We start from the raw sequence: 11,988 nt of genomic DNA, 5'->3' as shown, positions 1-11,988 counted from the left end.
ATGACTGAGACATTTCTGACTCAGCTGTGGGTGGGCAGCTGTGCAGTGAGGAGGGCTGAGCCTTGGCAGACTGCTCCCCTGCACGAGCTCTGACCCTCAAGTACTGAGGCTGAATTCAACCAACAAACGGGGGCCTGTTTATAAATGTTACCCTCAGAGCTCTGTCCTCGGCGGGACTGTCCACATAGCTTGACGGTATTGCCATGGCTCAAACCATTTTTGCAATTTCCCTAATGCCTCCGCCCATCTCTACCCCGATCAGAATGTGATTGCTCTCCTAACATTTTGGTTGGATCTCCTTTACTGAATGTGATCGGTCATGCTTAGGGCTATAGTTACTTCTGCCTGAGCCCCCCTCTCATCCTGGATGGCCACCCCCTGGAGACAGCGAGCTTGCCCTCCGCTCTCCTGCATCCCTTGCCCTGGTGCGATGTCAGTGCTTCGTAAGTGCTGGCTTTGCCTCTGAGTTACACTGAGGCTGGCTTTGGGAATCACGGGACACTCTTCTGAATATCCCCAGTGTGGCCAGTCTGTGTCCTTTGGGGGTGGCTGTGACTCTAGGAAGACACAAAGTAATTTTAAGCTAAGTTTGGTGAATGCATTAAAACAACGCCAATTCTGTCCTATAAATAAGTTTACAAGGCTGGTTTCCTTGCATGGCTGGTCAGCCATGTCTACCTGCCATTCTCCTGGAAGGTTTCCAAAAATCACCGTGAATCCAGCTGTTAGAATAGGCTTATGAAGACCAAGGCTGACTTCGTAGCTCCAGACCTAGCAGCCATTCCTGTGCGTGGCTGTCATGCCAAAATTGGCCACCAGAGGGAGAACGTGTTCCAGAGCCCAGGGAGGGGGTTGCCTCCACAACTGCTCCAAAAACTTTGTATTTAAAGACTGGCCGCCAGAGCAGCGGCAGTTCACATCTCAGTCAGTACTTAGCAGAGCTGCTGGTGCCTCCACAGAACATCTCCTGAGCATTGCCCCTGGCTGAACAAGGCGAGGCACCAAGCCGGGGACACCCCAGCCACAGGCCCCGCCTCGGGCCCAAAGCTGAGTCTTGCCTCCTGACCTGATCCTCCTAGAGAAGTGACTCCCCAAGGCGAGTCACTGCCTATCCATCCCTACAGCCTCTTTCTATGACTCTGTCTGGATTTGGCAGGCTGTGGGGACAGGCTCCAAGGGGCTGCCTGGGTCTCAGTGCGGCGGTAGCAGCCAGCTCTCCAGCCACCGCGGTGAATGCCGGGAACTGAGGGGACAGCCTCCGCAGCCTCAGTGGAGGCACTAGGGTGAGTCTTTATCGCTTTGACGCTTTGCCACTAACTCTGTCCCAGCACCTGTGCATGGTGTCCCAGAGGCAGTTGGAGAACTCTGAGATGTGGTGGATGGAGCAGGGCACGGTGTTTAGGGACCCTCGGGCTCTGGAGCATGGAGGTGCCAGCCCCAGGTGGGAAGGTCCCAGGCGCAGCCTGTGGAGATCCTCAGGGCTCTTGTCTGGCTGCCTGGACCGGCGAGGGTGAATCCGCAGGTGCTACAGGAAACTATTGCCTTAGTGACAACCATTCCCGGCTTGTGTCACTGCTTCAGAGCCTACTTAGGGAGCAGATGGTACAGGTGACAGTCCCTCTACATGTGCAGAGTGTGTGTATCTGTGCATTTGCATGTGTGTGCACATGTGCCTAGTGGTGGGATATATGAAGGGGGAGCTCACTTATAAAACATCCACGCCTTTCCAGCGTTGGGTTACGATTTCGGTAAACTATGTGCACTTAGAGAAGGAAAGGCCTCAGAACCTCCTCCGTGATGCTCTCTCCAGAGAGGGCTACATTTGTGCTGATTGATTTTGATGAGTTTAATGCCAGGCAATCCATAGAGGAGCTATGAGCCCTGCAGAGCTAGGTGCTGGAACCCAGAGACAGCATCTTTGCAGCCACAAGCAAGGTTCATGCCACCCCCTCAGCGGGGAGAACTGGTCCAGTCCTCTGCTGCCCAGAGCGGGACTGAGAGTCAGGGCCTAGGTTTCGGCTCTAGTCTGCATTCACAGTGGCCTTTTGCGAAGGGAGCCCTGAACAGCATTGTTTCTGGCACTGTCATGGCAGGGTGGAAGCCTCAGGAACCTGCAGACCCCTGACCTCACTGCTTGGTACAATCAGAAGATGCTGGGGGGCTGCTGGTTCTCACCAGACTCTGCTGCCGGCTTCCTGTGTGCCCTGGTCCGGGAAGCCCTTCCACGCCCACTCTCCCACGTGAAGCTCTAGATAACTGAGTGGCTGGCAGATGTGCTTCTCCCCATCACAGAAATGATGACCCGAGGCTGCATGAGCTCAGCTGATTGGGCCCTGTTCCCAAGTCATGAGAAGTGGAGCTGGGCTAGGACCCCAGGTCTGCTGGCCTGCACAGGGCCGCCTGGGGAGGGGCTGTGGATGGCTGAAAGCTTCAGCTCTAAAATGCATTATCAGGACACTCGACGGGGTCACTGAAGTGTCCTGTCCATGGTGGTGGGGAGTGGAAGGGAGCCCTACTCTGACTCAAAACACTGAAGTCCAGGCTCCTTGGACTCCATCCACAGGGCACTTTGGTGTCCACACATTGCCCATGTTTCCATGGCCCTTGTCCCCTCCCCTCCACTCTCAGAGCCTTCCCGGGGCCTCAGGGCCCCTGCCTGGCCCTCTTTACTGACTCATGTGGATGCTAAAGGTACGTCCTTCCTGGATGAGGCAACCGTGTGGCTGAGCCAGTGCCTTGGTTTGGAAGTGTTTGCATGGCACTTCGCCGCCTCTGACATCCGTTGGTTCTTGCCTCCTTGTGCCTCAGTTGGCCTATCTTTAAAACTGGAATGACAGACTGACAGTACCTGCCCCCCTCACAGTGCTCCTGGGAGGACCGAGGGATCCCAGATGGCCGATGGTCTGTAATTTGCGGGGTGTGTGTATACACAAGGGGTTTTGCTCCATCGTCAGCATGCTTGACGGTTAGTGGTACGTTGCCCGAGAGCACACACTTGGCCCAAAGCCCCTAAGACCAATGATCGAAAGGTCTAAAAGAAAACCTGGGGCAGACAGGACCTTCTTAGGTTTCATTCCCAAGTTAACAAACATAAACAGAACTGGCTGAGCATCTGCAGCTTCATCTCGCTCACATCTGGCCTCCTGCTCGGCCAGCCCCCCTCCCCAACAAGCTCCCAGGGCTCCTGCCCTACCAGCTGAGGGGCGGAGAGAGAGCAGAGCCGGGTGCCCTGCAGACACATTCCAGATAACAAGCGGTGCATTCTAGCTCTGGTCCGGAGCAGAGGAGCAGAGGGGAGGACAGAAATGAAGTCCCGATGCCTGCACTCCCAGCCTGGCAGCTCTGGCTCTGTGCGACCTCTGGGCAGCATGCCTGTTGCCTTTGGCAAAGAGGGGACTGCCGCCTGCGGAGGACACTGGCCTCCTGCTTCGCCGCTCTCCGGGTTCCGGGGGAGGCCAGAGGGTGGGGTGCCACCCACAGTGCTGTGAAACTAGGGAGGGTCCCCTGCAGCTTAGCAGGCATGCAGCTGCTCAGGGCCCCACCTAGAGGCCCTTGCTGGGTGGAGGACTTGGAAGGACGGTGGGTATTGGGAGACTAGCAAACCGGACACAACCACAGCATGGAGAAGCTGGGGTGGGAGCTGTCTTCGGGTCTTCGGGTTTCTGGGAACCCTGAGGGGCAGGGAGGAGAGATCATGGCAGAGACATGGGCTCCCTTCTGTCCACCCCCCGCAACAGGCTGGGAGAAAGGCCTGCAGAGACTAGGAACACCCTGGTTGTGTGTGCATTTGAGAGCATGTGTCCATGTGTGCACATGTGTGCGTGAGCCTGTGTGTGCACATGTGCACGTGTGTGTGAGAGCACGTGTATGTGTTGGTGTGCATGCATGTGGACACATGTGTGTGTTGCAAGTGTGCACAGATATGCAGACGTGGCATCTCGTTACTTGAAAAGACAAGAGCAGAACATGCTGCCCATCCCTTCTGGCTGTCAGAAGGACAGCTGAATGGGAACTCGTCATTTATGGCCTCTTCTCCGCCCTGAAGTCAGCGGTGTCCCAAGGCCAAGGTCATGTCATGAAAACAGGGGAGGATTTATGTTTGCTCTGCTGGCAGGACCCATTGGCCAGCCTCCCCCTTCATCATCCCTGTTCACTGAAGGGGTCCCAATGCCACCTTCCCACCCGCCTCTGATGGGGAACTCGCCGAATGGCTGCTCCTTTCAGTCAGCAGGCACTGTCCCTCCCCTCCCCCTGTCCCCCTCCCCCTCTGCCTGCCAGGCTGCTGCCACCTCCTTCCAGGTGGCAGACCCCTAGCTGGCACTCTGGGCCTCAGAACTGAGTTTGCCCCACGCTGGACCTGGAACCCATCCATCCTCCCAAGGACTTGAATCTTTCAAGGAATTCACTTTTTACAAGTGGAGTTTTCGGATTCAATATCCATCTAGTCAAAGATCATCTGAACGCATGTCAAGCTAAACTAATGGCTAAAGGAGAGAGTAACTTATAAATCATTGAGCGTGCATGCAAGAAAAGAATATCAAGTATTTTGTGTAAATAAATACTTTGTAATCTGGCTGGAAAAAATGAATTCTCTCATTATAGAATGCATCAGAGCAAACCCAGCAAACCAAAAGAGGCACACCTCCCCAACTTTTCAATGCACCAGAAGGACCAGGACGCCCCCCCCACCCACACACACCCACACACACACACAATCTTCCCCATCACATACATGGGACGTGTGTACACTACAAAAGGGGGTGGTGTTGCACACACCTGTGTACACAGGGCCGGTTCACTTCGGAGAACAGGGCACTTTCCCCAGCACATGGGTGTGCTCCTGGGACAGCCCCACTGAGGCCAGCCCGGCTGGATGGGAGTGGCGCTGGTCTGAGCTGTGTGGGCCGGTGGTCTCCGTGCCTGCTTTTGGGTCTAGTTCCTCTCGGTTCCAGCCCAGAGTAGAAGCCCAAGTCTCCAACAGACTCAGGGCTCCAGAGGCTCAGAAACTGCTCCATTTGAGTCAGAAGAGTTGGCTCCTCCAGGGCCCCCCAGGATGTTTCCTGGTGGCACCCACCCACCTCAGCTCAGGGTGCCAGCCCCACCACGGGCTGTTGAAAGAAGCAGATGGATCCCACGATCAGAAAGCTGTGAAGGGCCTTGGCCTTCTAAGCACAGAGGAAATGAGGGAGGGGAAGTCAGAGTCCTAAGGACCCAGTAGATGCCACCTGTTATCGAGGGCAGGGCCCCAATGTTCAGGCTCAGGGTCACAGGGTGGACACCCTGTTCTATCCATGCATTTCTGTCTCCACCTACAGTTTGTTCTCTGTCTCCCCCCGCCCCCCACCTCCTTCCTCCCTCTCCTCTTCTCTCGCTGTCTCTCCTCTTCTCTCGCTGTCTCTCCCGCTGCTGCTGCTGCTGCAGGACGGGATGGAGAACAAAGCCACATACTTGAACACCATGAGCGACCGCGACACCGGCTCCATCTTCGAGGAACCCTTTGATGGCAGGAGCCTGTCCAAACTGAACCTGTGCGAGGATGGTGAGTGCCTCTGGCTCTGGCTCGGTCTCAGGGAGAGGGACCTGCCCTGAGCCCCACACCCAGCCTCCGCATTGTCCCAGGGTGGGCTGAGTCTCCCGCCTAGTGCTGCGTAGGCTGAACTTCATGTTTTGAAAGGTCTTTTCCACGTGTCTTCTCATTCATGCATCTCAGCGAACTTTGTGATCAGCAAAATTTACATGGTAAGAGGTGAGTACCCATTTTACAGATGAGCTAGTGGAGGCTGAGAAAAGCATTAGGGGTAATTCAGCTCATCGGTCATGGAGGGGCCCCAGCACTGAGTTTCCTGACTCCTTTTGCCTCTCTCCTCTGAGTGAGTGAGGCTGGGGTCAGGCAAAAGCATCTGAACCTATTAGCCTGGACCCTCTCAGGTGAGGAGCCTCCAATCCATTTCCACAAACTTTTGCGAGAAGAAAACATACTTCTCCAAATGCTCAACTTCTCCCTGGGTGGAAAGCTCCCAGTTCCCCATCCCAGAGACGCAGATGGCCCTGCATCTTAGGGGGCTGGTTATTTGCTAGCACTTTAGTGATGAGCCGCTGTAGCTTCCTTCAAAAACAGCCCAGAGCTTCGCTGGCAGCCTGACTCCTGTGTATCCAGCACAGAGCTTGGCACTTAATAGGTGCTTTTAATAAATGCACGCTGCACGGACGCACACACTTCTCTTTGTGTTGAGCGTAGGAGTGGAGAGCATTGTCCTCCCTTCGAAGATGAACAGAAGGAAGCTCACGGAAGTCTTGCAAAGACTTACGGTCAGTGAGATAGAGACAGTCTGTGTTACTCGGGGTTCTCCAGATGACCAGAACCGGTGTGATGTATATGTACACATGTAAAGAGATATATCGTGCGGAATTGACTTACATGATTGTGGAGGCTGAGAAGTCCCACTATCTGCTGCCTGCAGCTGGAGACTCAGAAGAGCCAGGGGTGTAATTCAGTCCCAGGCAGCAGGCCTGAGCACCAGAGGAGCCAATGGTGAGGGCAGGAGAGGATGAGACAAGCTGCCTCCACTTTTCCTTCTCTTTATACCTTCAACTGATTGGATGAGGCCCACCCACACTGGGGAGAGCAATCTGCTTTACTGAGTCCACCCATTCTAAACTTAGTCTCATCCAGAAACACCCTCTAAGACACAGGCAATGACATTTAATCTGGGTGCTGTCATGGCCCGGCCAGGTTACCACATAAAATTAACTGCCAGGTAGCCTTTTGTCAGGCACACATTTTGTCGGCTGCGCTGCACTCGCTGCCGCCTCCATTGTGAAGTTACTCACAATGGGAAATGAGCCTCCGTCCTGCCCCAGCCATTCCTTCTCCCACAAGGTGCTGTGTAGGAGGGGAAGCAGGGACTGAGAGCGGCCTCAGAGCGGAGAAGTGACAAGGTCTTGTCGGGCTGGTGGCCAATGTGCCCCCTCAGCTGCCCTAGTCAACTGCCCGCCATTACCTCTCCTCCTCTGGACCCCACTCAACATACACATGTTGAGAACCCACAACACGCCAAGCTTTTGGGTAGGTGCCGGGGTGTTGCAAAGAGAAACGAATCCATCCCTGCCCTCAAAGGGCTTAGGGTCCCAGTGGAAGGGGCCGGCTGGGGACAACTGGTTACCCACCATTTAAGTAGCGAACATACGTGTGATGACTGAACTCTGGCAGGGCGTGGCCTTCCCGGAAAAGGCCTTAAAGACTGAAGACAACTTTGTGAGAGAAGAGGCGGGCGGGGAAGAGTGAGGCAGGCTGAGCCACGCTGAGCCCAGCCCGTGTTTCTGTCAGAGCAATGACACCGGGGAAGCGAGGAAGGCCCCTGGGGCACCTGGTCCCCAGCCAGGGCTCAGCACACCCTCCCCCCCCAGCACACCAGCAAAGGCCCCGTTAGCTTTCGCATCCCTGCTCCAGCCCTCTCCCACCGGCCCATCCCTGGGGAGGCCTGTTTAGCAAGGGAGAACCAGGGCCCAGCCCTGGGAGGGTGACCGAAGAGCCACCAGCCCTGGCCTGGGTGCTAGTGGGGGAAGGGCAGGGTGGGGGGCCCGCAGGGTGAGGAGAGGCGTCACTGGGTCACTGTACCCTTTTCCTCCTACCTTATCTTACTCTCTATTTTATGAACCCCAAACTTAAAAAGAAAAAGATTATTGGGACCAGAAGGACTGAAAAATAACAGTAACCCCAGCCACTGTGCTTCCCAGGCCCCCAGCCTCGGGGGGGCGGTCTGATCAGAGCAAGCACCCCGGGGTGGGTGGGCACCTGCGGTGTAGTGCCCCACAGACTGTGGACAGCAGAGGTCGGAAGACATGGTGCATTGGTTGACTCACCCCTCCCGGAGTGTGTGGCCAGACCAGGGTATGTCCCCTCTCTGGGCCTCAGTGTCTGCATCCGCCAGATGGGGGCAGAGGGGTGACTCGGAGGTCCGTCCAGTTCTAGAAGTCTGTACACAGAAATAGATTTGGTCGCTGCATTGGGGGTGCGGGCCTTTTTGTCGGGACACGTCGCTGCCCCGAGCAAAGCCAGGTGAAGATTCCCACCTCAGTGGGAGGAAAAACCCGGGCACTGACCTGGCCGAGGAAGCCGACTTCCACACTGAACCTGCTGGCCCGCTGGCCAGGGCCCGCGGCCCCCTGGAGGTCGCTCCCCTGACTGGCTCAGCTCCCTCCCTCACCTCCCTCCAGTCTTCTTCACGCAGATCTCACCTTCCCCAGTGGGCCTTCCTGCCCCTTCCCGCACCCCCCCCCCACCCCCTCCCTGCTGCTCTTTTTCCTGGAGTCCTACGTCCTTCTGAAGTTACATATGTGATTTCCTTTTGGTGTTTATCATTCACCACCTATTCCTCAGGGGGAGAGCAGGCTGGACAAGGGCAGCATCTCTGTTTTGTTCACTGAGGTCTCCCAGCCCAGCACACAGTAAGTGCTCACGAAGTGTTTGTTGAATGAATGAATGAACAAACAAATGAATGAACACAGGTGTCCTTGAAATTTAAAGGCACAACACAAATTCATTCCAAGTCCGATTTCCAAATCATCTCAATCTCCCCTGGTCTTCATTCCTGGATCCCAGGAACAGGGGTTGGGAGGGGGAGGGGGAGAAACCCAAAAAGGACTAGACTGCTAAGATGCAGCCAGCTACTCAAAAGCTCGTGGGTTTCTGGTTGGTTTTTCCCTTCCCCTTCATTTCTGAGAGGAACTTGACCTCCGACATGCAGAAGTTCCAGCCAGGTTTGAACCGTGTCCCCAAGACTTAGCGTTTTCTTGACCTTGATCTCTGGAGAGTATAACAGGAGAGGGGAAGGAAGGGTGGGGCTGGCAGGCAGCTGGGTAGAACTGATGGGAAAGAGGACAAAGGGCAGAGGTGGGGGCAGGAAGGAGACCCGGGCCACTCGTGGCCCTGAGCGAACTAAAACAGTGTCTGGTGGGCCTCACAGGGCCTCCAGGTCCTTTCCCGGTTTTTCCCCTTGAAGGTAGGAAGATGGGGATGAGAGGGGGTACCTCCCCTTGGCCCTGGGGATACTGGGCCTGGGGGAGACAGAGCCCCAAGAACGCAGCCCAGACAGGTGGGGTGACCTGGGCGGTAGGGGTAACACGTGGTTCCACAGGCGGTGCTGCGACAGCTTCCCCGCCCCTCTTCGCTGCTCTCCTTTCCCTTCCGGTCTTTTCTCCTCCCACCCAGGCCTTTATCCCTTCCTTCTTTTCCCTCACCAGGTGCGAAGGGGAGGTGAGGTCTGTTAAGTGCCTTGGTTCCTCTGTCCCCTCCGTGAGAAGCCACCTTGCCAACTCCCGCCTCCCTCAAAGCTCACTCCCACGCCCCACTGTGTGACGTCATCGGGACTCTCCCTCCTCTGCACCCACGGCTGGGGCACCTCTCAGGACTGGCATCCTCACTGGAGCCCCCTGTTGACGGGAAGGCCCCGAGGGCAGGGTCTCCACCTGGCGAAAGCATTGGTTCTACCTGTTTTGCTGCACTCCCGCGGAAGGAGAAACTGCAGAATGCAACCTCCAGGGTCCTTTAGCCAAGCATCCTCTCCCCCCATGCCCACCAAACACCTCCCTTTGGACAGAAACCCCTCCCTTTGAACAGGGGCTAGCTGGGCCTGCTTACCCCTCTCCCCTTCCTCTCCTCTCCTCCTTCCTCTTCCTCCCCTCTCACCTTTCCCGTCCTTTCCTTTCTCGCCTCTACAGCTGTAGGCCTCTCCAGTCTGGGCGTGGGTGGTGTTTGGCTGGGCCCGGCTCCTCCACGGCCCTTTCCGAGGGTCAGAGAGAGGTGTTAGTGTCAGAAAAACATTGCAGTCAGCTCACCCAGCGGCCTCAGGCCCTCCACCACACCGGTGGCGTCATCCGCCGGCCGCAAATGGGAGGCTGGCGGAGTAATGACTTACACATGTCCCTGGCTGCGCCGGGACGCCTGCTTGCTGAGTTCAGGGCCCATGCTCGCAGTTCCCGTGTTCCTTCCCCATAAAATTAAATTATTCTCCTAGGGGAACCCCCACATCTACTTTCTCATCAATCAAATCTTCCCAGCTCTTCTGGCGTCGCTGAATGCTGCTGGGCAGCTGCCCAAGGGGAGGAGTGATTTCCTGGGAGGGTCTGCCTGGGGCCTCAGGGGGGCGGTCACCGCCCTCTACAGGTTGGAGACCAGCAGAGACTTTTAACTCGTGCAGCACCAAGGTGCTCTCACGGGTCTGCCCCTGCTAAACCATAGCAGAGAGCCAAGTACTGCTACATGAATGTGTGGTCCCCGGGGGGTGGGCCCAGGCTGGGTCCTGGATCTCTGGTGCCTAAAGGACCATCCTATCGCAAGTTGGGGAACAGCCTGGGGAGGTGACAAGAGCCTGGACTTCGAAGTCTAGTAAGTCTGGGCCTGAATTCCCTCGACCATGCTGGCTGTGTGGCCCCAGGCTTGGTGCAGGGCGTCTTCCGCCTGCCCCTCCATTCCTACTCACACTGTTCACCTCGCTCTCTGCCACACTGGGGCTGACGACTGCGGAGTGTCCCAGGATGGGAGAAAGGGGGGCTGGAGTAATTACTCACCCAGCTCCTGCTCTGTGGAGTCACCTCAGGCTGCTGTGTCCTTCCACCCAAGTCATAGCTCCTTGTAAGCCACCCGCTCCACACTGGTGGGGAAGAGGGAGACAGCCACGCCACTTCTCAGGGACCCCCAGCCTGGAGAGCATTTTAAGGCTGGTTCTTACCTTCTGCTAAAAAAGCAGAGTTTCAGTCGGTGGAATTCCTCATGAAGCTTAGATGCTCAAAGAAAATGAGTGAGTTCTTTTAGACCTGTTTCCCAAGTAGCTGAATCTTTCAGAGATGTTCTGGGTCCCGAGGGCTGCCGGTTTGGTGGCTTGTGTGAGGCTGCCCGTTCCCCCACCCCGATTAGAGCGGCTGGCTTCCAGAGACCTTCCCGAATGAGGTCTGCTGCCAGAAGGGTTGAGAGATGCAGTTTGTCGTCCCCGGGCGGGTGGCGGCTGGAGCCTTGGGGGGGCCAGGGGACAGGGAGAGGAGCCCAGACACCCCGAGGGCTCCTTCCCACACTGACGGTGAGAAGGGAGCCTGTGCCTCCTTCCTTCACCCAAGCCTCCATCGCCCCCATCACTAAACTGTGCCATGTCCTATGGGGCGTTATTCTGGGGCGTGCGGGCTGTGAGGATGGCTCTGAGGGGAGTCTACCAGCCTGGGACACTCTGGGGCGGAGGGGGGGGCAGAGGAGGACCTACAGTGACAGCCTGGCCATAGGTGGGAAGGGGGCTTGGGGAGGTAGCCTGAGTGGAGGGCGATGAGCTTCTTCACTGTATCACCCATTTCTCCCCACCCGAGGACCTTGCTCTTCTGGTTCCTGCCCTTCATTCCCCTGCTCATTCATTCCTTCATTTTTTGTCTTCATCTCTCAACAAAAAAGGTGATTTTCAAGGGCCGCTAGGAGGCCTGAGACAAGGCCCCGCCCTCTGCTGTGTTACCGACTCTCTAGCTGCTTTGCCCCTCTCTCTTCCTGCTCTCCCCACTGCCGACCAGCTTGGTCCAAATGCAAATCTAACCTGGAGGTGGTCCAGCGGGAAGGACGTTCAGGGTGTGGACCACAAGGCTGTTGCAGATCACATACAGCCTCACTCGTCCCGGGTACCTGTGTCCAACTTAACACCACGAACAGTCTCGCCCTCTCCATGGCGGGGATGGCACTGTATGGTGGCAAAAAGCCCAGGCTTCAGAGCCAACAGGCTGGCCTCCGACTCTGGCTGGCTACTTGCTGTCTCACTGTGGAACCCTGAGCAAGTTCTTGGCCTCAGCTTCCCCTGCTCTGTAAGACGGGGTGCTCACAGCTCCTGACAGGGGTTATTGCAAGGGCTACGTGCATTACTCCACATTAAATCCTCCCCACAGTGCCTGGTGTATATGCTGAGCACTCATAAATGTTAGATCTTGGTGTGAGAACTGCTGCAGCCCTTTGGTCTGTCT

At 56.5% G+C, this 11,988-nt stretch overlaps 1 protein-coding gene across 1 annotated transcript in view; it reads left to right on the top strand.

Moving 5' to 3' along the window:
- The first annotated feature begins 904 nt into the window (after nt 1–904).
- SCARA5 (scavenger receptor class A member 5) overlaps nt 905–11,988 on the top strand; it is a 98,088-nt gene continuing 87,004 nt past the window's right edge. Inside the window, exons 1-2 of the mRNA XM_045831733.1 lie at nt 905–1,283; nt 5,422–5,539. Of these exons, the coding sequence (XP_045687689.1) occupies nt 5,428–5,539 (112 nt within the window). The 5' untranslated portion in view covers nt 905–1,283; nt 5,422–5,427. The remainder of the gene's footprint in view (nt 1,284–5,421; nt 5,540–11,988) is intronic.

Source organism: Phyllostomus hastatus, unplaced genomic scaffold, assembly GCF_019186645.2.
Source record: "Phyllostomus hastatus isolate PE091 unplaced genomic scaffold, TTU_PhHast_1.1 phas_contig_159, whole genome shotgun sequence".
In the NCBI taxonomy this organism is placed as follows: Eukaryota; Metazoa; Chordata; class Mammalia; order Chiroptera; family Phyllostomidae; genus Phyllostomus; species Phyllostomus hastatus.
Note: the sequence above shows the minus strand (reverse complement) of the source record. Positions and strands in the feature narration are given on the sequence as shown.